Below are 24,074 nucleotides of genomic sequence, written 5' to 3' on the forward strand. Positions count from 1 at the left end.
ATCTAATTCTTTAAGCAAACTTGTCTACTTTCATCCAGAACAACTACCTAATATATACTTTCCAATCCTTTTACTACAAGATCTCAACTTATACTTTTCTTACAGTGGCAGAACCTGCTCCCCATGAAAAATATTAAGACTGCTTGCTCATGGAGCCAGCAGCACATACATAACATGGTATCAAAAAAGGAAGGGGGGGTAAAAGTTCTTGAGGGGCACTCATGTATTTCTCCCTCATTTCCCTCTTGATAGTTCTGGCATCTCTTTTTCCAGAAAAAACAGCCCTGGTCCAAGTTATGTAAATAAAACCCTTTTTAAAAAAGAATAAAACAAAATCAAACCTGCTAGGGAAATGACTGATCAATAGCTGGTACATTCATGCTGATAGATCAAGCTACAAAACTGCACACAATTATCACTCAAGCTAGAACTACTTCCACACTTTTGTGACTCCTGGTAAGAAAGGGACCATCATATCTTAGTACTGAAGAAGAGGATAATGAAGCCATTCCACAGGATCTGAGTTGGACACTGAAGATTTCAAACTGGAGCTTAGATTCTCGTTAGGTGGGAAATTTTAGCAATATTTTCTTATTCTGCTCACTAATCAACAAGTAGGGTTGCCAACCTACAAGTGAGGCCTACAGCTCTGGATCAGGATGGCCAAACTGTGGCTCAGGAGCTACATGTGGCTGTTTAACACATATTGTGTGGCTCTTGGTTTCCATTGGCCAACAGCTTGGAGAATGCATTTAAAGTTAAAGTTGCTTTCTTTCCACCTCTCCCCCATGTATTTCCTCCCTCCTTCCCTTTTCTTGCAGCTCTCAAACATCTGATTTTTATTTTATGTGACTCACAAGTTTTGCCACTCCTGTTCTGGATTTACAGCTGATCTCTAGAGCTCCCCAGAGAAAATGGCAGCTTCAGAAGGTAGATTCTGTAGCATCACATGCTCAGTGAATTCCATCTCCTCCCCAGACTCTGACTTCCCCAGGCATCAACCCTAAATCTCCAGGAACTTCTCAAGCAGCAGATGGAGCAGCCTAGCTCTCATGCCATAGGTCAGTGACAAATAGTCTTTGGAACAAATTCATCCCATGCTATAGATGTCTGTCAGTAAGGATTCAGATACACATTAAGACATGCTGCTCTGTTTTTATTGTAATGAAGGCTATTCCTGCAGATCGTTAGTAGAATATTATAACAAATACATGAACAAATATGTAACTTTACTTCTGGTGTATGCTTTAATAAGCTACATAATAAAAGGTAGCATTTATCCTAGTTTGGTCTGTTGACATTCTCACTCTGATCTACAGTACAGATCAGTGTAATAGTAGCTACATGCATAAAGAACAGCATTTTCTTTTTCTTATTCCTTCTGTGGCCATGGTAACCATCCCAAGGCTGTTTACCCCACAGTACTTTATTTATATCTCTAGGTCCTCCCCTCCATCCCAGTCCTAGGGACAAGGAGTCAATACCGACAGATTAAAGAAAAGCAAGCCAAGGAAATGTTCAATTGCCATTTTAAAATCAGAAAGACTAAAGCCATCTGAGACAGGAAGACCATGCAGGATTTCTGAAAGATGATAAAAACTTGGCATACATTTACTCTTCATGAGAAGGCAGACTGCACAGTAATTAGGGAAATAGGATAGAGGAGTCTGTGTCACTTTCACTATTTACTCATTTGTACAATTTATACCCAGCATTTGAACATACTATATTCTCAAGGTTAACAGGAGAATTCAAACTTTAATATCAACATAGCGACATAGAAACAACAAAGTAGTTAGCAAGCTGTATGTTCATGTTGCTACACTGATGGGCTCCCCTGCCCTCCCCACAGTTGGTGGCTTTTTCCAAGATGGAAGCTGATCAGGAAACAAGTTCTTCTCCTCCTCACCATTATATGACACCATGTCCCAACTGTTCAGAAAACAGTAACTCAGAAAACAGTAATAAGACTCATTATTTTAAATCTAACTTGCTTCCTTTCACTCGATCAAAAACATTTAATTATGTGATTTAGCAACTGGTACCTCATCACAACCTAGTATAATGGCTTATTGCCAAATTAAAGTATTATTTTCTGCATTCTAATTGGTTAGAAAGCAAATATACCGGTATGTATTTTTGCCAAACAAATATGTTCATAAATGTGTGTGTCAAAATAAGTTTTATGAAATACTGTTTTCTGGTAATTATATTAATACTCAGATATTTTCTTCACATGACAATTATATTTAATCTTTCACCTGCATGACAATGAGGCCAGCCAATGAGAATGACAGAAATACGATATTAATTTGACACCATCTTTACAGATTTAACCCAGTTTTCTCATAATTACAGGCATAATATTAGAGACAGAAATGCCAACATAGACAAGATATTAAAATATCAGACATATTATCTTCAATAAGTTTCTACATTAAAAGGCCTTGATCAGACTTTGCAGCATACAATTACATGTGTTTATTCAAATGCAAGATGTTAGCTCTTAAAAAAAGAAACACCAGCAAGTTAGGTCTCATAATATGAAAGCAAACCTAAGTAGAAAATAATTTATTACCCCAAATGCGAGCAACACGGGGGGGAGAGGGTTAGAAGTGCAAATCTCTGATCCTAGAAATCTGCGGTGGTGGAAAGTGCCATCAGGTCGGTCGCAACTGACTTATGGCAATCCCGGAAGGTTTCCAAGGCAAGTTAGAGCCAGTTTGGTGAACAGGTTAGGTGTGCAGACTCTTACCTGGGAGAACTAACTTTGATTCCCCACTCATCCCCATGCACCTGCTGATGTGATCTTGGGTCAGTCACAAGTTTTCTCAGAGCTGTTCTGCTCAAGAGCAGTTTTTGGAGAGCTCTCTCAACCCCACCTACATAAGAACATAAGAGAAGCCATGCTGAATCAGGCCAATAGCCCATCCAGTCCAACACTCTGTGTCACACAGTGGCCAAAATTTATTTATTTTTATACACACACACACATACATATATATACACACTGCGGCTAATAGCCACTGATGGACCTCTGCTCCATATTTTTATTTAACCTCCTCTTGAAGCTGGCTATGCTTGTAGCTGCTACCACCTCCTGTGGCAGTGAATTCCACATGTTAATCACCCTTTGGATGAAGAAGTACCTCCTTTTATCCGTTCTAACCCAACTGCTCAGCAATCGCATCGAATGCCACAAGTTCTTGTATTGTGAGAAAGGGAGAAAAGTACTTCTTTCTCTACCTTCTCCATCCCATGCATAATCTTGTAGGGCGGGGTATAAATCTAATCTTCCTTCCTTTCTTCTTCCTTTCTTCTTCTTCTGGTTTGCCTTCATCTGCATAGCAACCCTGGAGTTACTTGATGGTCTTCCATCCAAGCACTAAACATGGCCAATTATGTTTAACAGCCAAATCTGACAAGATTGGTCTAGCCTAGACCATACAAGTCCAAGTGGAAATCTGTTGAAATCCATTATGAACAAGAAGGCCACATACAGGATCAGTGAACATAGCTAAATTACCATCACGGCAGTGAAAATACATATTTCTAAAGCCCTTTCAGTACAAGCTTATAGATGAAGCAGGGGACAGGTGATTCTAACCCACAACAGAGTATATAAGAACAAAACCAGATAATGTTTAGCCTTGCAAGATAACATTAAGTACATTGTTGTGGTCTTCTATGTGTAGCAGGAAACCAAAGACCTCCTATACACCTCTATGAATAAGCATGGAAATTATATAAGGTCCTTACAACCAGTATTCCCTCTAAAGTGAGTTAGCATGAACTAGCTCACAGATTTTTAGCCTCCAGTTCACACATTTTTGTCTTAGTTCAGGAAAAATGGTCCCAGAACACAATAATTTATGCAGTAGCTCACAACTTTGTCTTTATATTAAAATAGAAACATTTTGTAGGTACCAATACATAAGAGGTAATAAGACAAGACTGAAGACCTAGCTAACATAATAGTCCTGAATTTTATCAAACATATTTAAAAGTCTACAAAATATGGTCCGACTTGTTACATTTCAAATGTGATGATGCTGAAGTCAGAATTCCTGAAGCCACCCAGTCTGCCTGTTCATCAACCAAAGATCCGACATTGCTACACCACCACACTGGCCCTCAAACACTGTTAAATCCAATACCCCTCAGAAGAATTCCGTTCAGATCAAGAAACAAATATGCTTGGTGGTACGGTACTTCATATGTCCTGCTGAACACATCATATAGAACACTGAGCCACCAAGTGGACACAGACAGCTACTGCAATTATTAAGCAAAGGGCTGCCTCACAAAAACTTGTTTTCCTAGACAGGTAACATTTTGTGTAGGTCAAAGAATGAACACTAAATATACATTAAGTGTAACAAAACCACATATCCATTCTTTACAACAGAAGCATTGCATCTTTAGCAGATTTTTAGAAATATTTATTGCAGCTGTTAGGTTACAGTGCTGATACTTCTACAAACTATTTGCAAATGTTTAAGTAGTGGTGTTATTAAGCTGCCTTCAAAGATATGAATAGACTATTCATGACTTTCTCACAAAGACTAAGCAAGCCTCTGAAGGATATTTTGGCATAATATATTGTTATTCCCTCCCAATTTCAACAGTTCTGTAGCAACAAAAAGTGTCTGATGCAGATCACTTCAACCATGAACTCAATGGATGGTCCTATCCAACTCATACTCCAGTCTATAACATGGAGATAACACTAGCAGGTCTTACAGCGATGTTGTAAGGTTACTGAGACAATATAAGTGAAATACTTTGCATTCCCCCAACAGTATCGAAGCCAGATTCATGACTATTACCTTTGTAAGTATTCTCATTTTGTGCTACCTCCTTTGCACCTTCAGTTGGGTTCCTCCAACAAAATACAGAAATCTGTCTCCTTGCAGCCTCCAGGTCCAATTCTGTATTACTTTTATTTTAAATACCAAGGGGATGCACATATATAGAGTTGGATCCCACAGAGCATTTCCACGGGTAAAAGGCTCCTGCTGCAAACCTTCAACTCCCCTCTCCTTCTGCTCTTAGGGTGCCCCACCCCCAAGAGTAGTACTGGAGTGAGGAGGATTGGGGGCTGCAGCAGGAGGTGAGAAAGCTGTGTTCTGATGACAAAAAATCTTTCCATCTGCAGAAGAGTTTGACAGGATCCAAACTATTGGCTCTGCCTTTTGTCAATACTATTTTTTTAAAAGTTCAAATAAGAAAGTCATATTACAAGGCTTGTATCCTGGGTTTAGTTGATGGCATAGTCAAGCATGGAATCTCTCTCTTTGGACTATGAAGCCATGCTACAGAAATATGACCAAGATTTTCAGAGAAACAAGCACACCTTCCAAGGCAGATAACATGGTTCTAGGCAAGTCTAAATCCTAAAATCTCTCATTTTTATAAAGAATTTGTAGCATTCTTCTGCCCCAGCCCCCATTGCCTCTTACCCATCCAGTACCAATTTTCAGTTCCCACCGCAGAATATCACTTGCCTTGAAAACCCTACAACAACAACAAAAAACCCCAATGTGTACATTTCTTAATTCTCGGTTTGTCAGTTCAAACAGTGATGTCTGGAAAAAGGATATCTAATATTGTGATTTTGGCGGGGCGGGGGGGGGGGGGAATGTCCCTTAAAATAAATTACATATCTTCCTTACTTTAGACTGAACATTTAAAGGAACATTCCAAACACTGGTAGTGTGAGAATTTTGCTGAACTCTAAGATTTGACAAACTTTCTAATATTTCCCCCCACAAAAAAATAGAAAAATAACCAACGCATATAAAGCAGACAGATGGAAATCTTTATCGTCACTGTGGCCACAAAGGAGAAAGTAATTTCAAAAATATGATAGGGAATAAGGTTTTATTGTGACAGTTATAATTCAAGAAGCATTTTAAGATAGATGCTGAGCTGATATAATTTAGTACAGCTTCCGGTGATATCAGGGGTGTGTGGCATATACAAATGAGTTATGCAAATGAGTTGTGCTAATGAACTCCAGCATCTCTTTTTCTACAAAATTACCCCTGCTCCCAACAGTATTTCCTCTTAACCTCCCACAGCAGTCCCCAAAGCCTTTTCTCCTCACTGCTTCCTTCTTTTCCTTCAGAGAAAAGTAATCTATCAAACTTTACCACCCCCTCAGCTTTCCCTCCTTTCTTCCCCCTGGCAGTTTTCCTCCACCCATCTACATTTCTCTGTCCTCTCCCCTTCCAAATGTACATTCTTTCTCTGCTTCCTTTCTTCCCTCCACCCCTTTTTAGCTTAAGAACACACACACCCAATCGCCACCAGGTCTTGTGTGATGTTAGTGACTATCAAAGTTACAGACGTGGCTTCTTCTATTTGAAGGGAAACCCCTCAATGTATTTGTTTGCTTTTTAGAGTTCAGATGTTTGTTGTAGTTAGGGTTGCCAGGTCCAACTCATTAAATATCTGGGGACTTTGGGGCTGGAGCCAGGAGACTTTTCCATTCCCTAAAATAAATAAATAAAAACACAGCAGTGCAGTTCCCCTAAATAGTCTTCATTTCCTCGTCCCCCAGTAGCTGTAATTCCAGTAAATGAAAATGAACACACACTCACAAAGCTGCCAAAATAAACAGAGTTTGCAAGCAACACTTTTGTGATCTCACTGGGGCTTTACTCACAGGAACTGCTGTATTTCCACCAACTTCTTCAGACTAACACAGGCAAATAAAGAGAGAGGTACAGTTGTCCTTCATCCCATAAACAGGTTCCTCTACAAAGATGTCTGAAATGAATGCAAGTGCAAGACTGTGCTTGCACTTGCACTCACACACATACACGCACACACTCTATTACCGGCTCTGGTTCCTATACTACATAGGCATCTCAAACGAATGCAAAACAAGCACAGGGATTGTGCTCACTCTCTTTCTCTCTCACACACACTGGCTCTGGTTCCTATACAAAGGCATCTCAAACAAATGCAAAACAAACGCAGGGACTGTGCTCACTCTCTTTCTCACACACACACACACACACTTACTGACTCTGGTTCCTATACAAAAGCATCTGAACAAAAGCAAAACAAGCAGGGGGCTGTGCTATCACTCATTCACACACATGGCTCTGTTCCTGGTCCCTCCCATTGCAGCTTTCACTTTCTGCTCAAATTTAAAGGCACACATACAATTTAAAACACAAGGCGTCTGCAGGCCTCTTAACTTGCGGAAATCTAAAGGAACGTACTGGCTGCTGGGGCATGGCTTCTCCCTGCTGGCCAGCTGGCTGGGGACAGGGTGGAGCCTGCAAAACAGGGGGATCCCCCGTTGGGACCTGGGGACTGGCAAGCTTACTTGTCATTGAAAATCTGGCTGTCCCTTGCCCCATTGTGTAGATTTTTGATCCACATTCTAGGGCCTGGTTCAGAATTAGATATACTTACTAAAACTTTAAAATGAACACTAGTTAGACCCATAAAAGGTTGCTACCTGTTTAGCATTTTACTGTCCTCTCCAGTTATCATAACTGAATGCTACAAAGCAAAAACAAAACAAAACAAAAAAACACCCCTGCTTTTAATGAGTATAAGTGAACGTACAGATATTTTATAAGCTATCATACGCTGCTGATGACTGCATTTGCAGTATAATGCACCTGATGTAAAAACTGCCTATTCTCCATGCAAATCCATGGTAACTATGTTATCACATTGGTACCATTTACCGGGTACATGTTGCAAAACTACATGCATCTTTCAGCTACCAAGCAAGAAAACTAGTAAACTCAAATCAGCATACAGTAACACATTGACATCAAATTCTCAGACAGTACACTCCTTCCTTGAAGGTTTTTAAACAGAGGCTAGATGGCCATCTGACAGCAATGAAGATCCTGTGAATTTAGGGGGAGGTATTTGTGAGTTTCCTGCATTGTGCAGGGGGTTGGACTAGATGACCCTGGAGGTCCCTTCCAACTCTATGATTCTATATAGCACCTCAGGCAGGATGAAGCACAAGACATATTTTCAGAGCATGCCTACATGGTCTTCAAACAAGAAAGGAAATGTTTCCTTCACAAAAGAAAAACACTCTCTACACATGCACTTTGCCCATAGAACTTTTTCTAAGAAGGATATATCTCCATAGCTGGAGGCACAATTTAAAAGCAATGCTGGTTGCACAAAAGAAATTTTTTTTACTGGGGATTCAAGCTGTGGGTTTCTTATGTCTACAGCATTAGGAGCCTACAGACTGTGTTATGACATCCTTCAGACAAAGAGCAAACAACATGACTTAACAATGAACTCCTAGCCTAAACCCATAGGAATAAACTAAAGCCACTGAAATAAATGAACTTAGACTGGGGCCATTCTACATAGGATTGCACTGTTGAGTGGTGTGTAAGGTTATCAACTCCAGGTTGGGAAAGTTGTGGACTTTTGGGGGTGGAGCCTGAAGAGGACAGAGACCTCAGTGGGGTGCAATGCCATAGAGTACACCCTCTGAAGCATCCATTTTCTCCAGAAGAACTGTTCTCCGTAGTCTGAAAATGAGCTGTAATTCTGGAGGGATCCCCAGGTCTCACCTGGAGGCTGGTAAACCCAGTGCTACACCAGTCACAGGTAATCCCATACACTTTTTCTTTTTTACACAGGCACTGTCGAATGAACCAGAACTGCCAGAATTTTTTGTTACTGAATGGTGGTAAAACTATATAGCACAGTACAGTAGTTAGAATCTGGGAGACCCAGGTTCAAAATCACCACTCTATAGTGGATGTTCACTGTGCATGTGTGACCTTGGGCCAATCGCTCACTCTCAATCTAATCAACTTCACAGTGTAGGAAGATAAAATTGAGGGGGAAGGATGATATTCCTAGTTGTTTTGCGTCACCACTGAGGAGAAAGAAAAGAAAGGAAAGGTCCCCTGTGCAAGCACCAGTGTGCTTTTTATGGGGTGGTTTGCCATTGCCTTCCCCAGTCATCTACACTTTCCCCCCAGCAAGCTGGGTACTCATTTTACCGATCTCAGAAAGATGGAAGGGTGAGTCAACCTTGAGCCGGCTACCTGAAAACCCAGCTTCCGCCAGGATTGAACTCAGATCGTAAGCAGAGCTTAGAACCGCAATGCTGCAGCTGTAACACTCTACGCTACGGGGCTCTTACTGAGGAGAAAAGCAGGGTATAAATATCTAAATGAGCTATTCCAAACTTGGGCAAGCTTCCAGTGTAGTTCTCTGTATTTGTGTATAAAGCAAAAAGGAATAGATCATGGAGACTTTCTTTTCTCCAGTAATAAAAGGACTGTGATCTTAAGCCATCACTCTATAGCAACAAAGACAGAAGTCAGATGACAAACAAAATTCTAACTGCTTTTTATGACCTTTTGGTAGGGTTGCCAGCTCTGAATTGTGGAATTCCCAGCGATCTAGTGGGTGGAGGCTGGGGAGGGCAGGGCTTGGGAAGGGGAGTATAATGGGGTATAATGCCATAGAGTCCACCTTCCAAAACAGCCATGTTCTTCAGGGTAACTGACCTTTTATTTATTTATTTTGATTTATATCCCGACCTCCCCGCCAGAGCAGGCTCAGGGCGGCTCACAACATAGAAATCCACAATAGTAAAATATACCAATTATAAAATAATCCATTCAATAAAATTATACATTCAGAATTAAAATCAGCATTACATATCGTTTGGTGCTAAGATCTAAGCATTATTCCATTTTCAGTGCACTGTAGGCACTACATTAGTTAAAGGCCAGCTTGAAGAGGATGGTTTTGCAGGCCCTGCGGAATTGGCCAAGATCCCACAAGGCCCATATTTCTTCTAGTAGCTGGTTCCACCAGTGGGGGGGCAGCGATCGAAAAGGCCCTTTCCCTGGTGACTTTCAGTTTGGCCTCCTTCGGCCCGGGGATTCCCAGGAAATTTTGAGAGACAGATCGAAGTACCCTCTGGGGAATGTATGGGGAGAGACGGTCCCTAAGGTATACAGGTCGTCGACCATATAGAGCTTTATAGGTAATAACCAGCACCTTGTAACTAATCCAGTACACTATTGGCAGCCAGTGCAGTTCCCACAGCCCCGACTGTATGTGCTCCCACTTAGGGAGCCCCAATAACAGCCTGGCCGCTGTGTTCTGCACTAGCTGTAGTTTCAGGATTCGGCACAGGGACAGCTCCATGTAGAGGGCATTAGAGTAGTCCAGCCTCGAGGTGACCATTGTGTGGATCACTGTTGCCAGGTCGTCGTGATCCAGGAAGGGGACCAACTGCCTCACCCGCCTAAGATGAAAGAAAGCAGATTTAGCAGTGACTGCTATCAGGGCCTCCATTGTCAGGGCAGGCTCCAGTAATACCCCCAAGCTCTTGACCTTGTGCACCACTTTCAGTGGCTCACCATCAAGCGCTGGAATTTCCCTTTGTGGACCACCCTGACCCAGGCAAAGGACCTCTATCTTCGCTGAATTCGACTTCAACCTACTCAGTCTGAGCCACCGCGTCACAGCCTGCAGCGCCAGGCCACCACCTGGAGATTGGCTTACAAAACAAACAAAATCTCTGTACTTACAGTACTGAGAGACAACAATTTTTTACAGGACTAAAAGACTTCTTAGAGATTCTCTGCATAAAGGAAAATGACAGATGTGACCAAAACCATGCACATATTTATGCCAGAATACTAAAACAACCACATAGCTGTTCAGCTATATATTTACTCTAAGATCTTCTGCCTACCTCCTTCCTTATAAACTATCAGTATTTGGACTGCAGAAACTTTACGGTCTGTCAATATGCTAGTTATCAACACCATCAAGTTTTATGTTTTCAGGTATACAAATACTTAGTGAGACTGACTTCCAAGAACAGGGATATGGGGGCGGGGGGGGGGGCGGGAACAGTCTGTATTCAGAAAACGTACTAGCTTGAGGTCCAATGGGAAATGCTTCACATGTGCGCGTCAAATATACCCAGAAAAGGAGTCCAAAATAACCGTGATGCTTTCTCAGCGAAAGAGGCACGTGAATGTACTGGAGGGGGCAAGTTCTAAAGAGACGCAGCTTAGCTCCACCTCGGCAGTCGGAAGTCAATCTTCTCTCTTACCGGCTCGTAACAATAAGGAGCGGAGGAAGATACAGCGGCTCCTCTGCCACGGGAGTCTCGCCTGCCGTGTCCTCGGCCTCTTCCTCGGCTCCCGCCTCCCGGGTTAGGGCCGTCTTCACCGCAAGCTCGGGCGCCTTCTGTCGGCCTATCCCGACCGGTCGGCCGCCTCCGGTTTTGTCTTCCGCCTCCCCTTCGGGGCCTGCCGCCGCGTTCGGGCTGCATTACAGCTAGTCTGCCCGCCAAGTTGCTGTCTGCAGGCCTGCGCTAGCGCCTGCGTGGGGTCCCCGCCTCCTCCAGGAAACGAGTAGCTCCTTGTCTGACAGAGCGCTAGGCTTGGGCCTATGGAGCGGGACTCGGGAAACCGCGGCAAAGCCTCACAGCTTTCTACAAATAGGCCGGGGAGCGGAGAGAACTTCAGAATAAAATGTAGCGGTTTGCTGTATTTATTAAAATGGCTTGGAGGACTAATAAATACTGCACGATTTAACATCATACGGAGCACGTCGAGACGCAAACGAGTCGATCGCTTGCATCTGGCAGCAAGTTCCGCACGACAAAAAACACCCGTACTAACGCTGCTATATTATGAACCGCTTCCTGGAAATGTTGGATATAGAGGGATTTATTTCTGAGTAAATGTGCATAGGACTGTGGTGCAAGATTCTTACAATGCTATTGTCAGCATTAGCCCCTCACAAATCAATTGAGATATACAGCTCTTTGAGAAGACAGTCTATAATATAGTGGGTTCCACGCAATGAAGAAGAGGTGGTAGTGAACATAACTCTTTTATTGGTACAGCATAATATAGGGCTGCACTCCAAGACAAGACTGGGCCCACAGGACCAACCAACCACACACGCACACAAAAAAGTTCCCATTGCTAGCATGTCATTGGACCGTTCAAACCAGCAGGAGGGCCGTGATTGGAGCAGGACAGCAGGGATTTGAATCCTGCTGCCGATTGTTTCAGAGACCCCAAACTCAGTCTTCCAAGCTCCAATGAGCCAGGCAAGAACTCCATATATTGAACACAATTCAAATCACATATATACAACACAGTCATAAACAACTGCCTAAATAAAAAATAATTATTCAGACAGAGTAGTGAATCTCTCCTAGCTTTCATGCCTCCAGATCACTTAATGTTTATTAAAGCAGCCTCTTAGATATTTTGGTGGTTGAGGAGTGTTAGAAAATGAAAAGGTGATTCTATCGACTCCCCTCCCCGCTATCTGGTTCTGTGAAGGCTAGTTCCTGATAAAGAGTTTTTGTTTTTTTCAGGCAGCAGCCCTCTTCATAGAGACTCTAGGACTGATTTGCAGGACTTTGAAGGGGGTTTCTTCTCCAGTGGTGATTTTTCTGGTTACTGTACATTGAAAATATCCATGGTAAATAATGTGTTATTTCACCAGAGATCCACTGCTGCATTTACCAAAAGGTGAAAGAGCACTCACCAAAATCTGGGTTAGGATTGCCAGGTCTATGTTGGAAAATACCTGGAGACTTTGGGGGTGGATCCAGGAGAGCATGGTGTGAGGGGAAGGGCCTCAGCATGGTACTATGCCATAGAGTCCACCCTTAGAAGCAGGAGCTGCGTGGAGGCTGGCAATCCAATTTTGGAAGTCCTTGATGCACCTGCCTGCTCCAAAGGTAAAGGTAGTCCTCTGTGCAAGCACCAGTCACTTCCGACTCTGGGGTGACGCCGCATCATGATGTTTTCATGCAGACTTTTTACGGGGTGGTTTGCCATTGCCTTCCCCAGTTATCTACACTTTCTCCCCAGCAAGCTGGGTACTCATTTTATCAACCTCGGAAGGATGGAAAGCTGAGTCAACCTTGAGCCAGCTACCTAAACCCAGCTTCCGCCAAGATCGAACTCAGGTCGTGAGCAGAGAGCTTGGACTGCAGTTTTACCACTAGCCAGCATATAACAAGCTTAGGCTCTTAGCTGTTGTTGAATAACTTATCATTTTAATTATGTCTTTTTTACAATATTATTGATACATTTTACAACAATTTGTTATTTATCAGGGGAGGATTTGTAGAAAAAGCCCAGCAGGAACTCATTTGCATATTAGGCCTCAACCCTGATGCCAAGACAGCTGGAGCTGCTTTCCTGAGTGTTCCTGCTCAAAAAAAGCCCTGTTGTTTATTATGTTTGTCTTCCTCATAATTGCATTCCTTTCCCCATATTCTCTATCAATTATACTGTTTTTTTATTTTGTTGCAATGTAAAATTAATATTTTCCTCCTCCCCACTGTGGAACCTTGCAGTATCAATAACAGTTCAGTTAAGGAATGAACTAGATCAGGCATGTCCAACTTCAAACAGGTCATGATCTATTTTTTCCGGACAAAAGTGCTGGTGATCTACCACCATGAAAATTAAGTTTCAAATTAGATTTTAACCAACCAAAGTTGGGTTCCATCACCCACCCACCCTCATTTACAATGCACCTTCTGTCATTTACTGGTAAGCAAAATAAGCAAAAACAAAACAGAGATGAAGATCCAGAAAGAACTGCGAACAGTTTTTCTTAAATTTTTATTGTTATAACTTTCTTTAACTGTCTTAATAACTTTCTTTAACTTTTATTGAGTAATTTGTGTTAAATGAAGGTCAAGTATTGATCCAGGCTGATCTTGCGCAATCTTTAAAACTTTGCTCTTGCTAATTAGTGAGATGTCTGAGCCTGCATTTCATCCACCAGCTTTCTGAAATTGGGTGAATATTGTGTAAGGGCCAGTCTCAGGGAATCCTGGAGATGTTCATCTGTCATGTTGGAACGCTGTGTACTCTTTGTCATTTTCAGATGGGAAAACGAAGATTCACACAAATAAGTTGAACCGAAACAGGAGTGTACAGCTTCACTGCATCTTCTCAAGTTGGGAAATTTGTCTTTAGGCACTAGCTTCCAAAACGATTCTTGCTCAGCACGGGTCTTGAGAAAAATGTCATTTTTAAGGGTTACTATTTCGTTTTCAAGAGATGCCTTGTTCAATTAGTAATTTTTACTGATAGCAGCTACAGTTTCATTAATGTCCATATCTGCTTTGAATGGGTATGACAAGGACTCCACAACTTTTTCAATTCTTTGGAAGTCACAGACTCTTTTTTCGAATTCCTGCATAACAGAGCAGATTTTTGTCACATACCTCTCGTTCTGAAAAACAAAATTTGCGTATTAGGAAAATGATCAAAAGTGTTGTTTGCAAGGTCAGTCATCATTAGCTCACATTTGCTCTTGTAGGATGAAACTGTACTCATCATCTCGCCAATGTATTTGTTTTTACCTTGTAGTTCAATGTTCATATCACTTAGTCAGTGAGAAGTGCCAGATCACATAACTGCTCCTTATCTTCCAACTCTGTTTTGTCATCTCCCCTCTCCTTCAAAAACCTTCTTATTTCATTCAGCAAATCACGAAATCTTTGCAGAAATTTGTGCCTACTTAGCCACTTTACATATGTGTGCAAAATGATTTCCGCTGCCCCTTCATCAAGAGTAAGATTGAAAAGCTGTCTTTGAAGTGATCTTCCACGAACTGAATTTACAATTTTGAAAGTGATGTCCATGACAGTCTTTGTATTGAGTCTCTTGCTTGTCAAAACTTGCTGGTGATTGCTGCAGTGGTAAGAAAGGAAATCTAGAAAGTCATCATGCTGTCTACAGAGGCCTATGAAACCGTTAACCTCACCTGTCATTGCTCTTGCTCCATCAGTAGTGATGGAAACAAGTTTATGCAATGGAAAATTACACTTTGTCACAAAAGAATGGAAAGAGCTGAATATTTCCTGACCAGTAGTTCTTCCTTTTAAAGAAATCATTCCAAGTAGTTCTTTAACACTGAAGTCTTCAAAAACCATCCGGATAAAGACTAGTAACTGGGCTATGTCTCTTATGTCTGTAGATTCATCCAGTTGGAGTGAGAAAGCAACACAAACTGAAACATCCTCCAACAATTGTTCAGTTGTGTCTCCACACATCTTTTCTATTCGCCGCATGAAGGTGTTTCTTAACAATTGTACATCTTGAACAGCAGCTATGATCTCTTTCTTATTTTTAAATCCTTCAAAAAGATTGTCTGCTGCTTCAAGAAAACAATCTTTTACAAATTCTCCTTCATTGAAAGGTTTGCATTTCTTTGCGATCAGGTTGCTGACCTTGAAGGATGGCATGGTTGCATTGACCGAATATGACCTTGGCTTTGCCATCAACTATTGCTGTGCAGCCAATTTAGATTTAATTTCTTTGAGCTTCAGTTTACAAATTTCACTTTGGGGTGGAAAATCAGCATCAAACTTATTGCTGTGTGGAGCCTTATAATGACGCTCCAGATTACCCTTGTTGGACAAGGATACAGCGGCATTACAAAGTAGACAACAACACTTGTCTTTCACCATGATGAAGAAGTAGTCCATTTCCTATTCATCATGAAAGTGGTAGGTTTTGCTATTCTTTGGAACACTCATCTTCATTATACTGGGGTGGCTGGGGTGCTAAGTTAACACTGGCCGAATCTGGTCCAAAACTGTCACTGTGCCAAAGTATTAAAGATCAACAGGAACTGAAGACCTCTGGATGATGCCAAAACCACACATCCAGTTCTAAAAGTAAAAATAAGAATTCATCATACTGGCGCCAATAATCAAATACCACAACATTTTTATTTTTATTTATTTATTTTATTCGATTTATATCCCGCCCTACCCCACCGAGGTGGGCTCAGGGCGGCTTACAACAGTAAAAGCTAACACAAATCGGTTTAAAAATGATTAAAATTATACAATAAAAACATAAAAACTTAAAAATACATAAAACTCACATCGGTATACACTATGCTACATTTTCCTTAAATCAGTCCTTCAATTTCCAATATTCAGTAATCTGATGTTTGAGATTTAGTATTCGGCATTCTGATCACAATTAATTATATGCCAACCGGAAGAGGGTTGTTTTACAGGCCCTGCGGAACTGCTCCAGGTTCCGCAGGGCCCTCACCTCCTCCAGGAGCTTATTCCACCAACAGGGAGCTGCAATCGAGAAGGCCCTGTCCCTGGTCGCTTTCAGACGGGCCTCCTTTGGCCCAGGGATTACAAGGAGGTTCTGAGACCCCGACCTCAGCACTCTCTGGGGAACATGTGGGGAGAGACGGTCCCTAAGGTAGGCAGGTCCCAGACCATAAAGGGCTTTAAAGGTCATAACGAGCACCTTGTACCGAACTCGGTATGTTATCGGCAGCCAGTGCAGTTCCCGAAGCCCCGGCTGAATGTGCTCCCGTCTAGGGAGCCCTAACAACAGCCGGGCAGCGGCATTCTGCACTAGCTGCAACTTTCGGGTTTGACACAGGGGCAGCCCCATGTAGAGGGCATTGCAGTAGTCCAGCCTCGAGGTGACCGTTGCATGGATCACTGTTGCCAGGTCGCCGTCCTCCAGGAAAGGGGCCAGCTGCCTTGCCCGCCTAAGATGAAAGAATGCGGACTTGGCAGTGGCTGCTATCTGGGCCTCCATAGTTAGGGTAGGCTCCAGTAGCACCCCCAGGCTCCTAACCCTGTGCGCCGCTGACAGAGGCACACCGTCGAGGGCCGGTAAGGGAATCTCCCTCCCCGGACTACGGCGACCCAGGCAAAGGACCTCTGTCTTCGTCGGATTTAGCTTCAGCCCACTCAGCCTGAGCCATCTAGACATGGCCTGCAATGCCAGGTCCAGGTTTTCTGGGACACAGGCAGGCCAGCCGTCCATAAGTAGATAGAGCTGGGTGTCATCAGCGTACTGGTGGCAGCCCAGCCCATATCTCCGGGCAATCTGGGTAAGAGGGTGCATATAGATGTTAAACAACATCGGGGGTAGAACTGCTCCCTGAGGAACATCAAACAATCATTTAAAAAAAACCCCAACCACCTGTCCAGCAAACCATGAGACCAAATGGGGCTGGTGATCTACCTCTGACCCCTCCGCGATCTACCTGTTGGACATATCTGAACTGAGCCACCTCAGTGGGGAGGGCGGGATATGAATTGAATGAAATGAAATGAAATGAAATGAACTAGATATTCTTTCCTACAGCAATTTTACACATACACTCAAAGAGACACACAAATCTTCATAGTCTCTGTTGTACTATTTGTATTTTGCAGGAAAGATGTTAACATCCTCATCAGAAAGTGGAAGAAAATCATTTTGAAACAGAGCTTTTGTTTTGGCCAATTGCAGTTACAATTACAATTGTGATTGCAAACTAGTTAAGCAAAATCTTATCCAAGTTTCACATTTGAAAGTTCAGTAGCATTTATAAACTATCCTATGGAAAACTAGATTTTATATTTTTTTTATTGATTTTAACTACAAAAAGAAAAAGCAGTGCAAAAGATACATAAAAGGGGGAAAGGGGAATTTACAGAATGGGAAAAGCAGAAACAGAAAAAAGTACAAATATATCAATTATAATTCTACCTCCAAATAAAATACCCAGATCATTATACCTGCAAGTATAAAGATCTCCATATATTTTACCATCCTTACTTTCATTATAGAAAATTTTTAGTAAACTGATACTAGCAATATGAATCTAAACAATTCTTCTTTAACACAAATAAGTATATAAGGTTAAAAAAATTTTCAAAACCATCTCAACACCAATTTTGTCTGATTTAGCTTAACCCTATTATAAGCACAAATTAAATTGTTGGTTTAAGAAAATCCTTATTAAAATAAACACATAAAAATCATATCTTTATCTAACAAATTACAAAAGATACAACTTAATAATTTGTCTATCTCAGTCTAAACCGTTTCTCCAAAGGGGCATGTTAGAAACAAGTCTATCAGATTACAAAACAATTGTGCTATCTGCCTTTTCAACAATTAATCCAACTCTTACATCAATATGAGCATTTTCACCAAATAAACATACTATGAATAAATCTGCTATATAAAAAAAGTGTTATCTACACTCTTTAGCATTAATCCAAATTAACTATATATTTAATTAAAGTTTTAACAACTCCTTCTTTAGGATCTCCCTTGTTCTTTTAAAATCACATATCTATTCATTATTAATAATTGCATATTTGTTTACCGACAAAAAAGAAAAAAAAATCAAAGTTCAGGAATCCTTCTTCCCAGAATTTAAAAACTTTTGGATTCCTTTAATTGCTATATCCAGATTACATCAGAGACTTAATGTGACCCAAACATCACACTTTGCCTTTTGAAATCGCATGTACTGAGAAAAGCGAAAGAAAGAAAGAAAGCAATCAGGTGTTCATCTTTTTCTGCTGATGCGCCAGCTTTCATGGCTGTGGAGCCTCGGGGCATGCAGGAAGCGCAAGGACAGCCACCGCTGTACCCCTAGCTCCCTGCAAAAGTCCCATGCCGAAGAAAAACCCCTCCAGGGCTTTTCTATGGGGGCGCCACTTCAGTGACACCCCTCCAACAGCCAGAATCAGAGGCGCCGCAGGAGGACGATCTGCGGACGCCTCTGAAGGCAAGATGACGGAGCACAGAAGTTCTCCTATGGAAAACTAATCCTTAATGAAAGTGTTATGGGAAGGATAGAATAGCTAGAATCTATACACATAATTGCCTCAATTTGATAGCAGCCTGACACAACTGCACCATGTAGTCAATACCAATTTTCTTGCAAATCCCAGTTTCACACAGTCTCTCAGTTCCTCCTTTCCAGTGTATTTTGTATAAAATAACAGAATAAGTCCTATATTATAGGGGACAATAACAATGCAGTTAAAACTATTTGCCCATAAGTATGTACAGAGAATGCTAATCCTTTGCACAAATGATGAATACCCAAATGCATGGGACACTGATGGGTAAGTATCTTCTGTGCTTTGATCATGCATATAGCTGTTGTTAATTGCGCTATAGATTTTTTTTTAAATCATACCAATATTTAATATTTAACAACTATGTTCTCACTGCAATAAACATGCAAAAATAACATAAGGCACAATTCCAGTTTCATGAAACTTGATTGGATTTATTGCATACAGATACTTGAATCTACTGGTAATCTCCTTGAATGGAAGGGATTTCCAATCACAAACTCTGAGTTCCTCACTTTTTCCTGCTGCACCCCCAAATGCCCACCAAAATGCTGCCTATGGAAAATGGGAACTCCAGGAATAACATGAAATGGGGGATACAGAAGTCTGCCATGGAGGAGGGAATTTGTTAAAATTGCCCCTGCTTCCTTCTATGGAAATCCTCCTTAGGAGCCAACTCAAAGGACAACTGAAAGTCTCCAAATGAAATAGTCAAAATCTATGATAAAATAGGCCTCTAGTCCACTGAACTCATTGCTATTCCTCTCCTCTCCTGTTGACTAGATCAACTTGGATTTATTTTCTTCTAATAATAATAATTTTTAATTTATATCCCGCCCTCCCCACCGAAGCAGGCTCAGGGCGGCTCACATAGTATAGTATATTCTTCTGTAGAATATAGGGAGAAAATGTTTGAGAGACTTTTTAAAAAAATGGTAGGAGATGGCCAGAGTTAGTCTTACCATAAGGAAACTCTATTAGAGGAGTGCTTTTTCTGAGGTAGTAAATGAAAGGAAACTTATTGTTCCACTTCAGTACATATTATCTTCCGCCCCAAAAGAATAAGCAAAGAGTAATAGAGAGCTTTATAATATAAAGGGATGAGAAAGCCAGGACACAAGCAAGAGAATATGGATGCAGTGGACAGAAAAAGGGATAAAAGTTGAAGTTTAAATATGTACAAAGTCAGGTTCCTTGAGACTTATTGAATGCATATTATAAAATAACGTTATAAAGAATACATAAAAGAATATATTCAGTGAGCTACTGGGGATATGATAGTTCTATCTAGGGTTCCCAACCCCCCCGCCCTGCCGGGGGACCCCTGGATTAGGAGCCTTTCCCCCCGATCTCCAAGAACGTGGAAGCGGGAGGGGTGGGGGGGGTGAAACGGCGCAGCCTCCCTTCGTGAGGTGCATGCTGGGACTCGTAGTCCTTGCATCCTCTCTGGCTGCTACAGGCATCTCCTCGGGGAGTCTGGCCAGCGGAGGGGGGGAGCTCCGCCCCCAGAGGACCATGTGCATTTCTACCTTCAGTCACTGATTGAAAGGCTTCCTCTTGGGATGGGGTGTCTGTGTTACTTTGAAAAAGTTGGCAGCAACTCGTGAGTAGAGAGGCTGATCCCCCTTCAGTGTTGCCAGAAATGGGGGGGAGTCTGCTGAGTACTTCATTATTCTCTATGTGGAGATCGATTCTCATAGGGTATAATGGGGAATTGATCTGGAGGTTTTGAGGGCTCTGGGGGTGCTGTTTTTTTAGGTAGAGGCACCAAATTTTCAGTATAGTATCTAGTGACTCTCTCCAAAGTATCCGCCAAGTTTCAAAACGATTGGACCATGGGGTCCAATTCAATGAGCCCCAAAAGAAGGTGCCCCTATCCTTCATTATTTCCTATGGAAGGAAGACATTTAAAAAGGTGGCAGTCCCTTTAAATGTGATGGCCAGAACTCCCTTGGAGTTCAATTATGCTTGTCACACCCTTGTTCCTGGCTCCGCCCCGATGTCTCCTGGCTCCACCCCCAAAGTCCCCAGATATTTCTTGAATTGGACTTGGCAACCCTAGTTCTATCCCATGTAGAGAGGTTTTAAAATCATGCTTGCTTGAAAGAATAATCCGAAACATATCTTATCATTCATCTTAATAGTTAGAATAATATTTCAAACTATTTTATCAGACTTTTGTCTTAAGTTTTGTATTACTAAGCAACCTGCATACTAACAGCAATAGAATGATCTAACCCAGTTTTTAAAACCTCTCAGCCCCTCTTCCATCTGAGATCAAGCATATAACAGAGAGAGATACAGTGTTTTCAGTACTGGCAGTCTGATTTTTAAATACTATGCTCAGGCAGCTTCAAAAGCTACCTACATTAATTTCTTTTAAAGTACCAAGAATTTTTTTATATGAATGGAAAATGTTTTTGCTCTTTTATAGCAGCTTTATTGAAATTTTGATTTTATCTGCCTCTGATCATTATGATTGTTTTATTGCCTCTGGTTGTTTTCATATATTGTTTGTATTTGTTTGTTGCTTGGTTTTGCTATAAACTGCTTTGTGAGCTCTTAAAATGAAAAAGTATTCATAATGTCAATACAAAATAAATAGAAATTTATCTGATAAAAGGTATCACTGACTATTTTGTGTATGAAAAATTGGTCACAGAATATTAAAATATCTTTGGAATTCTGTGTAATTAAAATTGAAGTTATACAATGGTTTCATCATTTTCTTATGCAAATAAATTTGGCAGCAACCCATTATTGTTTCATGAGCTTTCTCTTTTTTTCTTTCTCATTAAAAAGGTGTCTTCAAAGGAAGATGAAAAATCTAAAGCAACTTTTAAAAGCCAGATGTTAGCACACCAAGAAAAAGGATGGAAGAAAAGATATATAACAATTCAACCAATGATACAACTGCTAACCATAAACATTCAGAAGGACATAGTCTTTGGGAAGTAATTACCATTGCTACTGTAACAGCCATTTTAAGTTTAATAACCATTGTGGGGAATGTTCTTGTAATGATATCCTTCAAAGTCAACAGCCAACTTAAGACAGTAAACAATTACTATTTACTCAGTCTTGCTTGTGCAGACCTTATCATTGGAATATTCTCTATGAATCTTTATACATCCTACATATTAATAGGTCACTGGTCTCTTGGAAGTCTGGCATGTGATTTATGGTTAGCTCTGGATTATGTAGCTAGCAATGCTTCGGTGATGAATTTGCTGGTTATCAGCTTTGACCGTTATTTTTCTATTACAAGACCATTGACCTACAGAGCTAAACGCACTCCCAAAAGGGCTGGCATTATGATTGGTTTAGCTTGGTTAATTTCTTTTGTCCTGTGGGCCCCAGTAATCCTATGCTGGCAGTACTTTGTAGGGGAACGAACTGTCCCACCTGGAGAATGCCAGATACAATTTTTATATGAACCCATTGTCACCTTTGGTACTGCAATTGCTGCTTTCTATATCCCAGTTTCAGTGATGACAATTTTGTATTGCCGTATTTATAAGGAGACCGAAAAACGCACCAAGGACCTGGCTGAACTTCAAGGGTCCAATTCAGTGGCTGAATTTGAAATGATAAAGCCTCAGAAAACTCTGCTAAAGTCCTGCTTTAGTTGCAAGCAACAGAATCTGGTCAAAAGGGAAAGATGCCAGGCTTCATGGTCTTCATCCAGCCAAAGTACTTCTGCAACTGCAAAAGCATCTCAGATCCAAAATACTTGTCATGACTGGTCAAAGACAGACCAGCTAAACACCTGCAGCAGCTATGCATCCTCAGAAGAGGAGGATAAACATGCTTCTGATTCTGTCTTTCAAGTAGCTTATAAGACCTCAGTAAAACACAATGATGAAGAGCATAAAGATGAGAAAAGGGAAGCTTTTATAAAAGACCAGCCTAGAGAAATGGACTATGAAACTCAGAAATATTTTCTAACACCAACCAAAGGTCATGTTCAGAAAAGTAACAAATGCGTAGCTTATAAATTCCGGTTGGTGGTTAAAGCTGATGGTACCCCAGAAACCAACAATGGCTGCCGAAAAGTAAAAATCACTCCTTGTTCTGCTTCTTTATCCAAGGACGCTTCCATCAAAGGCATGGATCCAAATATAAACAATCAGATCACTAAAAGAAAAAGAATGGTTCTTATAAAGGAGCGTAAAGCAGCCCAGACTTTGAGTGCCATTCTTCTAGCTTTCATAATCACCTGGACACCCTATAATATAATGGTTTTGGTCTCCACATTCTGCTCAGATTGTATTCCTCCGACACTGTGGCATCTTGGCTACTGGTTATGCTATGTGAATAGTACTGTTAATCCAATCTGTTATGCTCTCTGTAACAAAACTTTCAGAAAAACATTTAAATTGTTGCTGTTTTGTCAGTGGAAGAAGAAGAAAATGGAAGAAAAATTATACTGGCAGGGTAATACAAAGCTGCCTTAAATTTAAATTAAAGAGTTTGAAAAATAATTGACCTCGGCCAAGCACTGTAAATTGGCTGCAAGTCTTTATAAAGCTGTTGCTTTGCATGTCTGGAAACACAAGAAGCACAATTTATATGATGATGATAGATCCTTGTGGCTATAAAGAGCAGTCCCAATAATGAACATTTTTATACTAAATGGAACAGTATTGATGTCATATAGAAAGTCTCCTGTCCACATTTCGGCTAGATAGAATAACAGACCTTAATGATTAATGATGGAATAGACCCATAAATTCATCAGAGCCATCTATCTGGAAAGTAACATTGTACTTTCCTTCAAAAAATTCTAAAGCTTTGTCCACTTTAATTACAGCTCTCCAATGAAATGAGGCTTGCATCACTTGCTGTGCCCTTATTTGATGGAAACAAAAGGAAGTAAAACTCCAGTGTTCAACAGTAAAACGTTGAGACTTGAAAGATTTTAGAAGATAAACTTTTGGGGAGAGTGAATTGCAATGCTACTATGTTTGTTTGGATCATTATTTTTTTACTGTAGCAACAGAGAGAAGGCTTGTAGGGAGTACACAGTATGATGTCATTTGAAAATGGAGAAGCCATTTACAACCCAAACTGTCAAACAATGCCAACTGCAAAGAAGACCATACTTGGATGGTCCTAAAGGTGTTGGTTTTTTTAACCCAATGTATTAGTCTGAACTTTTGATTAGAGACTAAATACTACATTTCTCATGACTACAAGTGTATGGCTTCCAAGGTAAAGATAAAATGACTTGTTTTTATTACCATGCCTAATAACTGCCTTGGCACCTGATTCTAAATATATGTACAGTAAGCTCTGACCTGGATAGCCCAAGCTAGCCCAATCTTGTCAGATCTTGGAAGCTAAGCAGGAGCAGCCCTGGTTAATATTTCTATTAAAAGGTACTAGTGCAAATACATTTGTTGATTTTGATATT

General features: G+C 41.0%; 2 protein-coding genes across 2 annotated transcripts in view; one reads left to right on the forward strand and one right to left on the reverse strand.

The window, feature by feature from the left end:
• The window catches only part of AVEN (apoptosis and caspase activation inhibitor), a 275,620-nt gene extending 264,210 nt beyond the window's left edge, over window positions 1-11,410 (reverse strand). Inside the window, exon 1 of the mRNA XM_060262620.1 lies at window positions 11,093-11,410. Coding sequence (XP_060118603.1) covers window positions 11,093-11,314 — 222 coding nt within the window. The 5' untranslated portion in view covers window positions 11,315-11,410. The remainder of the gene's footprint in view (window positions 1-11,092) is intronic.
• CHRM5 (cholinergic receptor muscarinic 5) overlaps window positions 1-23,749 on the forward strand; it is a 123,054-nt gene extending 99,305 nt beyond the window's left edge. Inside the window, exon 2 of the mRNA XM_060262619.1 lies at window positions 21,461-23,749. Within this exon, the coding sequence (XP_060118602.1) occupies window positions 21,532-23,115 (1,584 nt within the window). The 5' untranslated portion in view covers window positions 21,461-21,531 and the 3' untranslated portion in view covers window positions 23,116-23,749. The remainder of the gene's footprint in view (window positions 1-21,460) is intronic.
• Window positions 23,750-24,074: the final 325 nt, after the last annotated feature.

This window comes from Heteronotia binoei, chromosome 21, assembly GCF_032191835.1.
Source record: "Heteronotia binoei isolate CCM8104 ecotype False Entrance Well chromosome 21, APGP_CSIRO_Hbin_v1, whole genome shotgun sequence".
Lineage (NCBI taxonomy): Eukaryota > Metazoa > Chordata > Lepidosauria > Squamata > Gekkonidae > Heteronotia > Heteronotia binoei.